At 45.3% G+C, this 15,761-nt stretch overlaps 3 protein-coding genes across 6 annotated transcripts; 2 read left to right on the top strand and 1 right to left on the bottom strand.

The window, feature by feature from the left end:
- Window positions 1-71: 71 nt before the first annotated feature.
- cldnk (claudin k) lies at window positions 72-1,001 on the top strand. The gene has a single exon (XM_061749566.1). The coding sequence runs from the start codon at window positions 72-74 to the stop codon at window positions 717-719; it is 648 nt and encodes a 215-aa protein (XP_061605550.1). The 3' UTR covers window positions 720-1,001.
- A 1,296-nt stretch (window positions 1,002-2,297) lies between these two features.
- On the top strand, window positions 2,298-12,551 carry hgs (hepatocyte growth factor-regulated tyrosine kinase substrate). 3 transcript variants are annotated; one of them, XM_061749527.1, is made up of 20 exons: window positions 2,298-2,497; window positions 4,059-4,143; window positions 4,222-4,297; window positions 4,454-4,546; window positions 4,973-5,096; window positions 5,292-5,344; window positions 5,945-6,013; window positions 6,129-6,253; window positions 7,235-7,352; window positions 7,468-7,566; window positions 7,656-7,751; window positions 7,834-7,872; window positions 7,992-8,156; window positions 8,285-8,498; window positions 8,568-8,740; window positions 9,599-9,739; window positions 9,928-10,111; window positions 10,182-10,318; window positions 10,409-10,591; window positions 11,589-12,551. In XM_061749527.1, the coding sequence occupies exons 1-20, from the start codon at window positions 2,461-2,463 to the stop codon at window positions 11,709-11,711; spliced, it is 2,334 nt and encodes a 777-aa protein (XP_061605511.1). In that variant the 5' UTR covers window positions 2,298-2,460; the 3' UTR covers window positions 11,712-12,551. The 3 variants fall into 3 exon arrangements, with proteins under 3 accessions (XP_061605511.1, XP_061605512.1, XP_061605513.1); XM_061749528.1 differs by having other exon boundaries at window positions 8,288-8,498; XM_061749529.1 differs by having other exon boundaries at window positions 4,979-5,096.
- Window positions 12,552-12,586: 35 nt separating this feature from the next.
- On the bottom strand, window positions 12,587-15,534 carry zgc:103625 (methyltransferase-like 26 B). Of its 2 annotated transcripts, none has more exons than XM_061749564.1 (6): window positions 14,905-15,529; window positions 14,585-14,747; window positions 14,376-14,435; window positions 14,230-14,297; window positions 12,788-12,866; window positions 12,587-12,717 (listed from the first exon to the last, which is right to left on the bottom strand). In XM_061749564.1, the coding sequence occupies exons 1-6, from the start codon at window positions 15,102-15,104 to the stop codon at window positions 12,670-12,672; spliced, it is 618 nt and encodes a 205-aa protein (XP_061605548.1). In that variant the 5' UTR covers window positions 15,105-15,529; the 3' UTR covers window positions 12,587-12,669. The 2 variants fall into 2 exon arrangements, with proteins under 2 accessions (XP_061605548.1, XP_061605547.1); XM_061749563.1 differs by having other exon boundaries at window positions 12,615-12,717; window positions 14,585-14,787; window positions 14,895-15,534.
- Window positions 15,535-15,761: the final 227 nt, after the last annotated feature.

The raw sequence follows: 15,761 nt of genomic DNA on the forward strand, positions 1-15,761 counted from the left end.
AGTGCAACGCGACTTAAAGGACTGCACTCAACAAGCAGAGACTTATTTGAAAACCTCCGCATTCCAACGACATGGCGACCACGGGCATGCAGCTGGTAGGCCTCATCATGTCCATCCTGGGCTGGGTGGCCGGGGCGGTCGTGATCCTGGTCCCTCTTTGGCGAGTCACCGCCTTCATCGGCAACAACTTGGTGACCGCTCAGATCATCTGGGAAGGCCTGTGGATGAACTGCATCGTGCAGAGCACGGGTCAGATCCAGTGTAAGGTCTACGACAGCATGCTGGCGCTGCCCAGCGACATGCAGGCTGCCCGGGGCCTCACGGTGCTCTCGGTCATGCTGTGCGCCGTGGCTCTGGCTCTCGGGGTGCTCGGGGCTAAGTGCACCAAGTGCGTGGGCGTCAACAGCCTCAAGGCGCGCATCGCCCGTATCTCGGGGGTGCTCTTCGCCGTCGCCGGCTTCCTCTTCCTGGTGCCCGTCTGCTGGACCGCCCACTCCATCATCAGGGATTTCTACGACCCGCACGTGGCCGCCCCGCACAAGCGCGAACTGGGCCCGGGCCTCTACATCGGCTGGGGGGCGGCGGCGTTGCTCCTGGTCGGCGGGTCTTTGCTGTACGCCGGCTCCAGTCCGCCCGGCATGCCTGGCTCGCCCACCTTCAGTAGTGGAGAAAGCAGCCCTCGCCGGGCACCCGCCTCTCAGGTTAAAGGCTACGTCTAACACGCCCGACTACAAGCCCCCCCACCAAATGATGACAAGCCTGTTTCACCCTCCTCTTGATATTTAATGTTGTTCAGCAGGCTTAGAGAAATGGAACTCCACGCATGATTAAATAACCCTTTCTTCTATGTTTGTTATTGTAAAATACAATAAAACATTTGGCCTTTACTCATGTAAAACGTTTCTTTTCCCGCTTTTGCATAGCATTTACACTACCGTGCAACGTTTTGGGTTCCCTTAGAAATGTCCTGATATTTGAATAAAAAGTTGTTGTTTTTTCAATGAAGATTTATTCATCCTTCCCTGCTGCTTTTCCTCGTTATGCGCGAGCTGGAGCTTAGCTGACTTTGGGCGAGAGGTGGGGTACACCCTGGACTAGTCAATAGTCAATTGCGGGTCACATATAGACAAGCATGCACACTCACAATCCCACCTACGGACAATTGAGAATTTTCATTCAACCTAACTTGCATGTTTTTGGAGTGTGGGAAGAAGTCTGAGTACCCGCGGGAACAAACAGCAACAAATAAAAACAGAATCAGAACTCAAACTGGAGAAAGTGCTGCATTTACGACTGTCGAGCAACCAACAAACCAGCAAATATAAAAATTTTTTTTTACAATTAATCAGAAATACAGTCTAGAGTATACATTGTTAATGTGGTAAGAAAACAACAACGGGGCGGTTAAGTGGCTCCCTGTCTGGTTGACCTCAAACTTTTGAACATTTGTTTTGCTCATTTCAAGTAAACAGCACACTGGCTTTTCACTGGCTTTCAGAACAATAGAACAATGAGCGAATGCTTGTAGTGTTGTCTCTGCCATCCTCCTCCCAGTACAGAAAGATGAAAAATATACCCTCTAATTTACATAAGATATTCCTATTTAAAAATCAAAATGCTTGTTTTACATCTCTACAACAGCAGCTGGAATAACACAATAGAACTTGATGATGCGCCTGAAAAACAATGAGTGCCAGTGATCCGGGTGCCAGGTAGTGACTCATGCATGACCTACGTCAGCCTGGAACAAAGCTGATTGAGGCTCACTGTCGAGTACAGTAAGGCAGCCACTGTACAATTGAATCATATTTAAAGTGACAATGGGCATGAAGGGTTTGCTGATGAATAGACGGTAAGGGCAGAGAGCACAGTAGAGCAACACAGAATAAGTGTTAATCTTCCAACTGCGTAATGTCACAGAGGATTACAGTAATATAGCATATAATATTTAGAAATAAAACCTTTCACGTTTTTTTTTTTTTTTTTTATGAACATCCGGCCCTTTTACTGCATTTTAACGTTGGTCATTATATTGGCACTTGGAGAGTATTTGGAGAGTATTTACTTAGGTGGTACTTGGTGTGGAAAATGGAAAAAAATAGACATATCACTTATATTTTAAAATATTTCTTTTTAAAATATAGACATAAAACAGAAGTGATAAGGTCTAAAATAAGGTGCATGGTGATCCGTGTTTGTTTATTTTTTTATGTAGTATTTATCGACAAGGGATAGATTAGTGCTATTGATTTACGCTAGAGGGCGCCATCCCCTTTGGTGCGGTGACGTCTCTCTACCGGAAGTGTGAAGTGGGAAACAGCGCACAGCTGTGTGTTCTGTTCCGTGGCTACTTGACGCTAGCCGTTAGCCACTCAGCTAAAACGGTGAAAATAACAGCGGACGGTGAGTTCGGGGGAGAAACGCACACCTCGACAGCGACTTTCCGACTCTCGGTCAACCATGGGGAAAGGCGGAGGTTCATTCGAAAGGCTTCTGGGTAAGTTACGAAGACGAAGTGGTCATGTTAGTTGTTGACGGTGTTAGCAAAAAGTGCGGTGTTTTTGTTAACCGTGTATTGTTACGAGCTGGGGCTCTGGCGCTGAGGCCAAAGCTAATTTTAGCCTGCCGCTAACAAAATTGGCCCATGATGACGAAGGCAGAAATTAGCTCGCGCAGATTCATAACCGGCGGTACAATCGCACATTGTTTGTTTAAATGGCCGTTGCGCAAGAATGATACCATCATTTTTCAAGTGAGTTCCACTTATGACAATCTTAACGGCTTGTCATTTGAACTAAGCGCATACACACCATTCCTCTCATACTGATAATAAACAAACGTCAACGTGACCACCAAAAGCTGCGAAAAACAATGATGTCACATTTGCCTTGTTTTTACAGGACTAGTCACTATAATCATTTCAATAAGGTTAAATCAATACCTCTTTAGCAGTGCCAATAAGGTGATGATATTTATAAAAGCTATTCTAATGGTCCTAGACCCGATTGTCTGGATAGTTCACGGTTAGTAACACCATAATGACTAACAAAATACAGTAGTATAGTAGACCTAAGTGCTAATCAAAAACGGGAGGTCTCCACAAAGTATATTTGATATTTTTGGAGCTACTGCAAAATGCACTTCGAATATTAGTACTGCGCTTATATAAAGGGGACAAACCACCTTAATAATGATTCAAATAAATTGTATTGCATATAAAAATGGTTAAAAAAGTAAGTTCATAAAGATTAAATGCAAATGTACTGAAGTTAAATATAACTGAAAATGTCCTGAAGCAGTGTTTCTTTCACATACCAGTAGAGGGATGCTGTGTACCACACTTTACAAATCACTGGTCTGTTTAGTTTATGCAGTTATTTTGCAGTACTTTAGCTTTAATTAATCAATGAATACATCGCTTTCTAAAATCAGACAACTGGTTCCTTCACTAAACTATTTGTAGAAAAATAAGGTAAAAGGAATCATTGTTGTCATTTTGTTTGTTAAAACAAAAGGGTTTCACCGGGATCATAAACATCGTTCGTTCTGTATACAGCACCTCATGTTTAACGCTAGATAAAATCAGCAGGGATTATAAAAAACATTTTGCTTAAATAAAAAGTCATTAAAAACAATGCAGTTGTGGACACGTCCGTGTGGAATCATCTCCATCCGCAAATACAATAATGTCATTTGTTTTCCATAAAGCCATTTAAATACATATCTAAAGTGGGTATATAAAATGTCTACACCCCCCTGCTCAAATAAGTATTGGAGATTTTACTTATCGGTCCTGATTTCCAGTTTTTTAGCGGCTCGGGGCAGCCCGAGTAGTTACGTGACTGTAATGATTTTCAAGCAAGGTGGAATCATATCAAATATCATTAACACCCACCTTCATCCTGTGAGCTCCCAATGCTATCGCTAATAACACTGCGGCGTCTTAAAATATAAAGAGCCGGCGACAGAGCCGTTCACTCCCAGGGACGATAAATACGGTATCAGCGATAATCACAATTTATTGGTAAAACGTTTCATCTCTGTGATGTTTTTTGCAGACAAGGCCACCAGTCAGCTGCTGCTGGAAACCGACTGGGAATCCATCCTGCAAATCTGCGATCTCATTCGACAAGGAGACACCCAGTATGTCACTGTAAATTCATTGATTTATTGTCTTCAATTTTATTTGATCAATTCACTGATTTGTTTGTTTCCCAAAAGGGCTAAATATGCAATTGGCGCTATCAAGAAGAAACTGAATGACAAAAATCCACATGTGGCCCTCTACGCACTTGAGGTAAAATGTTTCCGCTCTAGTTCAAATTAACTGTGAAATGATTACAGCGTTGCAATATTTGAACACATCACGTTCTGTTACTGGCAATGGTGCAACCGGTGGTGTGTTCAAAGAAGTCGAAAAAACAAAAGTAAACAACAGTTCCTTCCTCTTCAGGTCCTTGAGTCTGTGGTAAAGAACTGCGGGCAGACGGTTCACGATGAGGTGGCAAGTAAACAAACTATGGAAGAGCTGAAGGATCTGATCAAGGTGACGTGTAATTCCGGAATATACTGTATACATTCACCATCAAATGCATGTGATCTTAGTTTAGCTCAAAACTCCTCCGAGCCTGCAAACATTCAGGCGTAAACTGGCAAATATTGGATGTTCTCATCATGGTGTCACGTGACCGTCCACATTTTTTTTCGTGTGTGTGTGTCTCAACTGTTTCGTGTGCCACTATTATGTGACAGTGGAACAGTTCTAAGTAACATAACATTTTAAACTATCATGTAAGTATAAAGAGTCCACTATAAAAGCACTACATACAACTAAAATTAAGTGAAAACCTCTCAACTGATTTGTGAATAGATTGTATTTTTCATTAACCTCCTTAACCTCCTTCGTGCTGTTTCGCTGTGCTTAAAAATGTGTGTGTGTGTTTTTTTTTTAATGTAATTTTCCTTGCACCAGAAACAGACGGAACCAAATGTCCGCAGCAAAATCCTTTACTTAATCCAAGCCTGGGCCCACGCCTTCCGCAACGAGCCCAAGTACAAAGTGGTGCAAGACACCTATCAGATCATGAAAGTGGAAGGTCAGTGGCCGTGTTCGTGTCTCTCTAATAGCCGCACCATATAAGGCTAGGATGTAATAAGTTGAGTTAAAAAGAACATCCATTGATCCTGTGAGGCCTCTCTCAGAATTCTAGCAAGCAGATGATGTCACGATCACTGTGGAATGTTCGCTTTTGATGAATGTGCAGCGCGTGACAAACATTCTTCATCTGCAGGTCACGTGTTCCCCGAGTTTAAGGAGAGCGATGCGATGTTTGCAGCAGAACGAGTAAGATTTTATCAATTTTGGGTCATATTTATTTGTCATATAGACAGTAGTCTGCAAAAGTCTTAGGCCAGCACTAGGTTTGTTTTTTTAATAATGAAGAACACTATTCACAGCATTAATTTTGACATTTCAATACTTGTCGCTTGTTGTTTTTGCCAAAATTGGATACGTCGCTGCTTGAGTGAAATGGGGGGGTGGGGGGGGGGTGTAAATGGAGTAAACACTCACAGGGACTCCAGCCTACTCTAGCTCCTGATGTCACTCACTCTGCCACGCCCCTTAAAGGCACCCAATTAACACACATACTAGTCTGTACTGTAAATACACTTGGTACAACCAGTTATTTTTTATACAGTTGTTGTTCCTTGTTTAAAATGTAACAATGTATTTTTGTTTTTGTTTTTTGGGGGGTGGGCTGGAATGGATTAAAGGCATTTCAATTCATTCACGAGTACATTGACTAAACTTGGTCATGAACTAGAAAGTCGAGGTACCGTTGTACTTATTGTCTTGGTACTCATAAAGAAGCGACAAAGCTCCATGTTGTTTTGTACTGCATAGCCGACAAAACAAGCCGCATGTGCGCTTTTGTCCATCCAGGCCCCAGACTGGGTTGACGCTGAGGATTGCCACCGGTGCAGAGTCCAGTTTGGGGTGATGACAAGAAAGGTAGGCGGGGCCTGCCTGGAAATGGGACAGTTCATTCAGTCGCCAGCGCCTGCAATATTTTTATGGCCCGCGTGCCGAGCCCGACCTGGATTGCGATCTCTCTTCCTTTTCAAAGCACCACTGTCGAGCCTGCGGGCAGATCTTCTGCGGCAAGTGTTCCTCGAAGTACTCCACCATTCCCAAGTTTGGAATCGAGAAGGAGGTCCGCGTGTGCGAGCCCTGCTTTGAGCTGCTGAACAAGTGAGTCCCCTGAATATGTGAATACAATAAAAGCACGTCCACATTCTTGTACTACTAGCTGGCAGTACAGGTGGTCCACGGTTTACGATGGAGTTCTGTTCTTATGGCGGTAGGTAAGCGTTCTTGCGCTGTGTGACCACGTATTCTTACGCCACTGTGCAAACAAGTCCATTGTGCGCCGTGCTTCACCTCAAAAAGTAATTAGTAAACCGAGGAACCCGGTATTAGATTGTATGCATGAGGACAAATATTATGATGTCCAGTGGGGCTGCATTGTGGTCCCCATTAGCAAGGATTATAGTTAGCAGTCCATCCTTCTGAGCTGAGTGCCCCCCTCCCCCCCACAATATTTTGACCTTTGCAAGTAGCTAAACAAGACATCCAAAATGTTGTTAGCAGTTTGGCAGATTGTGAACACTTCTTCAAAAAGGAGGTCAAGTGCTTACGTCAAGCTGTTTATTGCAACGCTCTACTGGAAAACAAAAGAGAGAATTCCTCAGTGTGTAATTAACCAAACCACATAATTTTGCCGAACAAAAGTGCGCTGGCTTAACGCTTTCACAGAATGACAAACGCCACGGGCTAACAAAATTCGCATCAATGTCGTAGAAGTCATCACCCTATAAGCAACTTAGATTTGAACACAAACGTTGCAGCAAAACCTGTAGACAGACAACCAAAACTGACTTATTTTAAAACCAAAACACATTTCAAGCCTTTTTCGGGATGACTGGAACCGATTATTAGGATTTCCATTCATTTCAATGTGAAAGATGATTGGAGTTATATGTCAAGGCACCGCTGTACTGGAAACACACTAAAGGTAGATTTTCAGTGGCTCGTTTTACAGGATTTTATTACATGGTGCTGGTGTGCGTCATGTCAGCGGACGTTGCGCAACTTCAGATGTTGTTTCCAGTGTGCTGATTCACGAGGTTGTTTGTCCTCCCCCCGACCCCTCCCCTCCCCTCCCCTCACCAGCCACCCTTCCCTCTCTCCTCCGCTCAGGAAAGCCGAGAGCAAGCCGGCGTCCACCGGTCCCGGCGCTGCCGAGCTGCCGCCGGAATACCTCACCAGCCCGCTGTCCCAGCAGTCACAGGTAAAGGCTCGTAGTTGACGGGCACGTGGGCTAATTGGTCAACGGGAACTGCGTGGCACAAGTGACTTGTACTGCTAAGTGTGTACGATTTCAAGTGTTTCCTTTTGGTGTCCAGATGCCTCCAAAAAGAGATGAGACAGCGCTGCAGGAGGAGGAAGAGCTGCAGCTGGCCATCGCGCTCTCCCAAAGCGAGGCCGAGGAGAAAGAGCGAATGGTAGGGGCGCGTCGCCGCGCACGCACTTTAAGTTTCTACAGCCTGATTATGGACAACAGTGTGTAACAAAGCCGAGTGTGCACTCGCAGAGGCAGAAGAACTCGTACACCGTGTATCCCAAGGCGGACCCCACCCCGGTCACCTCCTCAGCACCCCCAGTCAGCACCCTCTACACGTCCCCTGTGGTAAGATGTGCTTCACACCCATACCTTGATAATCCGCCGTGGTACTTTTGTTTACTGACTTAATATGAACGCTACACTCTAGAATTCCTCTGCTCCGTCAGCTGAAGAAGTCGACCCTGAGGTAAATTCATGTTTGTTACTTGGTTTCTTAATACAGTGGTACCTTGGCTTACGAGCGCCCCAACTTTCAACACTTTTCGCCGTTTATTGAACGCGGCTTACTATGTGACATGGTTGCAGCTGGCCCGTTACCTCAACAGAACGTACTGGGAGAAGAAGCAGGAGGAGGCCCGCAAGAGCCCCACACCCTCGGCGCCGGCCCCCGTGCCATTGGCCGAGCCGCTGCCGCCGATCAGTCAGCCTGTAGAAGCGCACGTGCCCGCGCAGCCCGTCAGCATAGTGGAGGTATGCGCACGGGGGATGTCGTACAGCAGGGGTCCCGACCGTTTTTTTTGCCAATACTCTCCGGCTGCGCTGTATCTTATTGATCGACGTGACGTGACTCTTAACCTGCCCAATATGGCCGGCTCCAGCAGCAGTACCAGAACGGCGAGTCGGAGGAGAACCACGAGCAGTTTCTGAAGGCCCTGCAGAACGCCGTGACCACTTTCCTGAACCGCATGAAGAGCAACCACATGCGGGGGCGCAGCATCACCAACGACAGCGCCGTCCTGTCCCTTTTCCAGTCCATCAACAACATGCACCCGCAGCTGCTGGACATCCTCAACCAGCTCGACGAGAAGCGGCGTGAGTGATGTCGGAATGAGTTTTTTTAGGGGGGCATGTCCAATGATACATAATCTGCGGTACCTGCAGTGTACTACGAGGGGCTGCAGGACAAGCTGGCGCAAGTGCGCGACGCTCGTGCGGCGCTCAACGCCCTTCGTGACGAGCACAGGGAGAAACTGCGCCGCGCCGCCGAGGAGGCGGAGAGGCAAAGGCAGATCCAGTTGGCGCAAAAACTGGAGATCATGCGGCAGAAGAAGCAGGTAATGGATACAGTTATTGGATAGGCCACACGGGATTTGAAATAAAGCAATCAGCATGTGAGTAAAGTGCAGAAAATATGACATTTGGGAATTGCAGACTTCATATCTTATACAGCGTTGCCTCCAGTGTTAGTATTTGGGCAATTAAGATTGTAAATATACAGTCTCATTCATAATTATTCAACCTACATAGTGAATAAGGGAGGAAAACAGGTGCTTTGAGATAAATTTGAATATTCTGGAAATAGAATTTATTCAGTAGTTCAATTTTCAAAAAAAGTGAAACTGGTAGTACTTTCATTACACACTTCTTTTTTGATAATGGTCGTCATTATTACAGTACAGTTGACACCTAAAACATCTCAAGACAGAATATTACATAAACAGAATGATTTTTAATAAATTAATTCAGCAGGAATTGTCCTCTGTTATTTTTAACTTATTGCTGGCGTTGGCCAAAAACCTCCAATGTCCAAATTTGTTCAATTTCCTAGCTTTGGTCAATGCATCTGCATAATGAAATACTTTTTTTTGCATTGGGAGCAACAAAACAACACAATTCACAATACAAGCAGTCGCCTTTTTAAAAGTCACCGTATGTTGAACTTGGCTATATTTTGCAAATAAATGTCATTTAGCATGGGGTTGATACTGTAGCAAATGTAACAAATGCAAAGCCTTTCCAGAGGGAGGAAAGTTGAAATTTGGTGCACTGCACTTTGGATTTTCATCCAGTTATTTAGAATGACGGTATTACTGACAATTACCTCAATTGTCCAAAACACTTTTGACACCCTGCAAATGGGAGGGAAATGCTGTCATCCCTAAAAAGCAAAGCTCGTATTTTTGTGGCCGTAGGAGTACTTGGAAATGCAACGGCAGCTGGCCATCCAGCGCCTGCAGGAGCAGGAGAAGGAGCGCCAGCTGCGTCTGGAGCAGCAGAAGCACACCATCCAGATGAGAGCTCAGATGCCCGCTTTCTCTCTGCCCTACGCACAGGTCAACACGCACACCGAATTCACAGTCCTATGAGCCTGTTCTCAGTCTTTCGCTGTCAAAGAAATGTAAGACGATCATATCCCTTTGAGGAAATGAATGGGAGGCTCACTCCCTGCTTGTTGAAGTTTCCTGTAAAACTGACCCACAAAACAAAAGAGGATTTAACAGGTTTCTGTGGTCTTTTACAGATGCAGTCTTTGCCCCCCAACGTATCCGGCGGGGTGGTGTACCAGCCTGGCGCTCCGCCCAGCTACCCTGGCACCTTCAGTCCAGCCAACTCGGTGGAGGGTTCCCCTATGCACAACATCTACATGAGCCAGCCGGGCCAGGGCGCGCCGCCGCAGTACCAGGCCATGCCCACTGGTGCCGCAGGTAGCGCGAGGCGTCGCTTTTCAACTCGACTCGATTGGTTTCTTATGGATTTTGTCTTCTGCTTGTACAGATCCCAATATGGTGAACGCATACATGTATCAACCTGCTGCCAGCAATGGACAGCCCGCTCCGCCTCCAGGTCAGGCCCCGCCAACCACCAGTACGCCCTACTCCAACTACCAGCCCACACCCACGCAAGGCTACCAGGTCTGCTTGCCCTAGTTCAAATCAAGGCTGTTCGATTCTAATCAAACTAAAAGATAAATAAGTTTTGTGCTCTCTCTCTCTCCTGCGCAGAATGTGGCGTCGCAGGCCCAGAGCTTACCCCCCATGCCCCAAGCCGGCCACACCAACGGCATGGGCTACATGGGCTACCCGCCCTACAGCATGCAGAACATGATTTCGGCACTTCCGGGGCAGGACCCCAACTTGGCCGTCCAACAGCCGTACATGTCCGGCCAGCAGCCCATGTACCAACAGGTCACTTGCTTCTTAAGACTCTTTTACCTCTTTTGTTTGCAGGTGCAACGCCTTGTAATGCTTCGACAGTAAAACGGTGTTAGCTTCTGATAACCGGCACATGCCAGAGATGAAACCATGTGACAATTTCCAATTATCGTGACCAAAATAGTTATGATTAGAGATTATCTTGCTAGCGCCAAAAAGAAATCACAGATACACACTTTGAAAACAACAGAACAATGTATTCACAATAAACATGTAAAAACAATCTACACCATAAACATATACGTGAACACAAGCAGCAAAATCCAATCAAAAATGTTTATTCCTCATCAGGCTACTATAGTCTGATTAGTTTCAATAATAAAAGTATAATTTCACCTGTTACAATATATCGCTGGCGTTGGCCAAAACCTCCAATGTCCAAATTTGTTCAATTTCCTATTTTCCCACAAATCAGTAACTTTTTAGTCAGTCCCCATGTGGGTTTATTTTAAAAATATTAACCAATGTAAAGGGTTGAAAGTTGCATGCCCTTTTTGATGATGCAAGGTTAACAGTGCAGCAAACGTGTTTTTTTTCCCAGTTTCCCGAAAAGTGATGTTTTTAGAGGTAACGGGCCGACGCCGGCCTTGTCTACCTGTGGCGAGAAAGAAAAGTATACAGCGTGTCTGTCGCACGGCAATGTCAGCGAATGGGCCAATGGATCGTTGCCGACGGCCTCTCAAAATAGCCACGCTCACCTTATCCTCACCCGTTTCCTCTTCGTTGTGGCCGCCCCCTTCTTTCACAATCGCGCCATGTTTTTGCGGCTCAATAAAAAAATAATAGACAGTGCAGAAAACTGTACATGGAGCATTTCTGTGGCGGCGTGTCTGGAGCGTTGCGGGGGCTCAGTTGCTTGGTTTGCGATGGGCCTGAAGCACCAAACCCTTCTTTAAAATTTGACGGTCTCCACAACATTTATAGTTGTTGCCAACAACTATAAATTTTCTTCTTTATATCCCTGCACTAGGTGGCTCCCCCTGGTGGCCCGCAGCAACCGGCTCAGCAGCAGCAGCAGCAGCAGCCGCCGCCGCAGCCCCCTGCCCAGGTGGTCCCCGGCAGTGCGGAGGCGCAGCTCATCTGTTTCGACTGAAAGCTGCTGCTGCTTGCTTGTGATCAGGCCTCAAACACTACTACTCTCTTACACTCACGCGCACACACCTCCACCTCACTGTCATGTCGTGGCAATGTGAACTAATGTGATGATCTTTACGTTAGTGTGGGAGTGGGTGACACTGCAAAGGGGTGAGCTATCCCACATCTCGTTACCGGTTCCTTGTATTTCCTCCTTCACAAATAGTCTCTTATCAATGAAATAAGAAAATACTAATTACGATGGGGGCTAAAAAGACAAAAAAAAAAACGCATGTTGATTTTTTAAAATTGTATTCCAGAGTGGAGTCTGTCTGAACACTTTCTTTTTTGACTGAGAGGTGTTAGAATTTTGTGCGTGTGTGTTAAAGGAGAGGAAGCACAGTGAGAGGCTTGGAATGAACAGCACTAACACATCATCAGCTTCACAGCTTAACATTCCCATTGCTGGTTCCATCCGCTTCGTCATCCACACCAACTAACATTGTATCTTTTGTTTTGGCCTTTCCTCATCGTGAATTGTTTGCGATTATTTACAATTAGCTGGGAGAAGATTCACTTTTGTGCCACTGAAGCCATTCCGCTAATATAATCCGATCATTCATTTTATCCACATGGTGACACCTCTCGTGCTGTATGCATCAGCTCATCTGCCTCCATTCTATGTGCGAGTGCGCTCGACGTGCACGAGGGCGAGTGGAAACGCCGCATGTAATCCATCGCCGATCACCAATCGGCGCTCTCTGTAACTTTGTGGTCCTTCTTTACTCTATCATAGCCATCTGTCTGGCTTGCAAGTCATTTTAAATTTATATTTAATAAATAACTGGTTCTTATTGTCCACTTGGTCCATTCTTTTTTTTTTTTTTTTCCTTTCCCTGTCATAGGGCTTAAGAACAAAACATTTGGATCGTTGCACTTTTATTTCTTGTCAATAAAGAGTACAGTGATGCATATGTCTATATTTTTCTGAAGATGAGACATTTGTAGCATTCTTCCATCTCGGCCTGTATGACAAAAAGACAATAGTTTTGTCACTACCTTTTAAGCAGCATCATGTGCGTATACGTGTCTTACCATCCTCTCCATGCGCATCCCGTTTCCGTAGGCCAGCTGTCGGAGCACGTCCACGTCCGGAAGTCCCCACTCGGGATTCCTGAATGACAGGTGACGGTACTGGTTTTATGATATTCGACCTCCTGGGACGAAGCCCACACTTTTTGTCCATGTCATAGTGTCATGAGCAAAGCAAATTTATTTAGATAGCGCATTTCATACACAAAGTAACTCAATGTGCTTTACATGATTAAAAGCATTTAAAAACAGAAACAATTAAAACGGCATACAGTGCAATAAATATCATTTAAAAGTGGAAATGCTCTAAAAAGCCTTTTCACTTGGAGTTAAAAACATACACACTTTGGGCTGACGTTACTTCTATTGGCAACTTATTCCATTTGTGTGCAGCATAATGGCTAACTGCTGCTTCACCTTGTTTGCTTTGGACTCTGTGCTCCACTATTTGACCTGAGTCTGTCGATCTCAGAGCCCCGAACTCTGTGCTCCACTATTTGACCTGAGTCTGTCGATCTCAGAGCCCGACTGGGTTTATATCCCATGAGCATTTCATTCGTGTAAATCCGTTTAGTGATTTATAGACCAGTAGCAGAACTTGAAACTCAATTCTAAAGGTGACTGGGAGCCACTGTAAAGACTTTAGAATTGGAGTAAAATGCTCTGACCTCTTTGTTCTGGTCAGAACCCGAGCCGCAGCATTCTGAATGAGCTGCAGCTGTTTAATGATCTTTGTAAGATGTTAATTCGATTTATGTTGGAAGAGCTGAAAGGCACATTAGCACATGCTGAATTGCACATAATGACACTTGCAAGGCTAATAATGCATCCATTTTCACTCCCACTTGGCCTTTCCGGATTCTATTCATTATCGCTAACATTTTATAATACATGTCAAGACATCTTTTATTTCACCACATTTAATTAAATCCATTAAAAAAATACATTTCCTTGATGAGTCATTGAAAAATTGTGCCTTTCAGTGCAATGAGTTACATAACCAACAAATGAATAAAATATTTTAAAACTACTAATTTAGTCAATATAATAACAAAAAACATTGAGTATACTTAAATTAATGAATGCACATTTAAAATGGGACAGGAAATAAATTCAGCAAAGATTTTATATTTAAATGAATGCACATTTGGAATGAAACAGGAAATGAATATGAATTCAGAATATTAAGATTTAAATTGAAACCAGTTACATTTGGAGCTTATTTCCCATTTAAATTAGTTCGCATTTCAATACATTAAATAGGTTTTTATGTATTTTTTTTTAACTTTTGAAATGTTTTATATTTCAATTTGCCCTAAAACAAAAAACAGCCAGTATATTATCTTAAAATATTACAATACACACCAACTCAAATATCTGTCACCTGGTTAAAATGCACACAAACAAGATGCAAATAACCTGGAATAACTGACTGCTAAACTTACACTTTGCGAAGCTCTTCATCAAGGAGTTGGTTGCATGGTGGCGTAATGGTGCCGTTAATGGCGTACGCCTGGAAAATGAACCAACGACCACAAAAGTGAATTTAGCTTTAAAGCCCGCTTGGGAAAGTGTGCGATGAGATGCGTACCCCATATGTCACCAAGAGACCATTTTCTTTGATGACCTGACCTGCCCCGTTGAAAACACCCTTGAAAAGTCAAAAAAGAAAAAAAAAAAGACAGCATGAGCATGCAAAATTTACGGAGGAAAGTCAATGGCGAGTTTCGAAGCCAGGACTGTGAGGCAGAAGTGCTAAGCACGAGCGAAAATCAGATGAGATGCGTCATTAGCGCCTACCTGTGCTGTCTTGAAGGTGCTGTACTGCAGTAGGTTAATGGCAACAATGACGTCACAGGAGCCACGAGGGACCCCCGCCCACTTCTCCCAAGGTTCGCTGGCATCCAGGTGCACAGGCGGCAGAACCGTCGTCAGGTTGGTGGCGACGATGTACGCCCTGATGCTGCATTGGAGGTATCGATCCAGTGCCAGAAACCGCCAAACTTACACGTCAAATTAAGTTCAACTATAAAAGTTGCTGAGCATTTTTGGATTGTGCAGAAATGTCTCCCCAAAGTCCAATGTCCCTCATTTTGTGGAAACAGTGTACCTGTTCCTACCTCTGCCGGGCCTCCTCCTGGATGTCCGACGGCTGCCAGGTGACGAAGGGCATCTTCTGGGCGAAGCGGATGACGTGCTGCCCGGTTCCGGAGCCCAGCTCCAGGGCGAAGAGCTGCCGGTGGGACTGCTCCTCCAGCGCTTCTTGCAGCACCGAGCACACTTGCTCCCAGTTCCTCTCCGCCTGAGGAGACAGCAGCATGGCCCGCAGCAGCAGCAGCAGCAGCAGCGGCGGGAGCCCTGGGGTGTCTTCTGCTGGCTTCGAGCCTCTTCAGATGTCCCATAATAACGGCGGAAGCGGCACGTTGACCCAGGTCAGACGTGAGCGGCGACAGATGGGACGCAGATTACCCGCTTAAGAGGATTCCCTTACACGAGCACGGGAGGCTCCCCCGTGCTAAGAAAAATTCTGTATTGTTGTCCGGGAGAAAGCCGATGTGTCACTGCTGCTAATTTGCATAATAACCACCCCACAACAAGTTTCTATGCCCGTGACATCATCAGCTAGGCCGGGTGAAGATCCAGAGCCACTCTCAAGCGACGGCCGTCGAACGACACTGAAACACTATCGGGCAGAGGCACCGCCATCGCCCCCCGAGCTATCATCGAAAAGCCAAAAGGTAGGCAGAGCTGCACTGACTATTCTTGGGCGCACTGAATACCGCTAGCTTCGGATCAGCGGCGCATATCTGATTGCTCATATTGTCGTGGAGCCAGCGGTGGGGGGTATTTGTGTGTCTCCATGTGCCACATACACACAGCCTAGTGTATGAAGTGCTGCATCCGCGAGTTGACATAATTGAAATGAAAGGATTTCATAGAAACACATTAATACAACAATGAATTCTTTTTAAGGGGT

This window comes from Phyllopteryx taeniolatus, chromosome 16 (assembly GCF_024500385.1).
Source record: "Phyllopteryx taeniolatus isolate TA_2022b chromosome 16, UOR_Ptae_1.2, whole genome shotgun sequence".
NCBI lineage: Eukaryota > Metazoa > Chordata > Actinopteri > Syngnathiformes > Syngnathidae > Phyllopteryx > Phyllopteryx taeniolatus.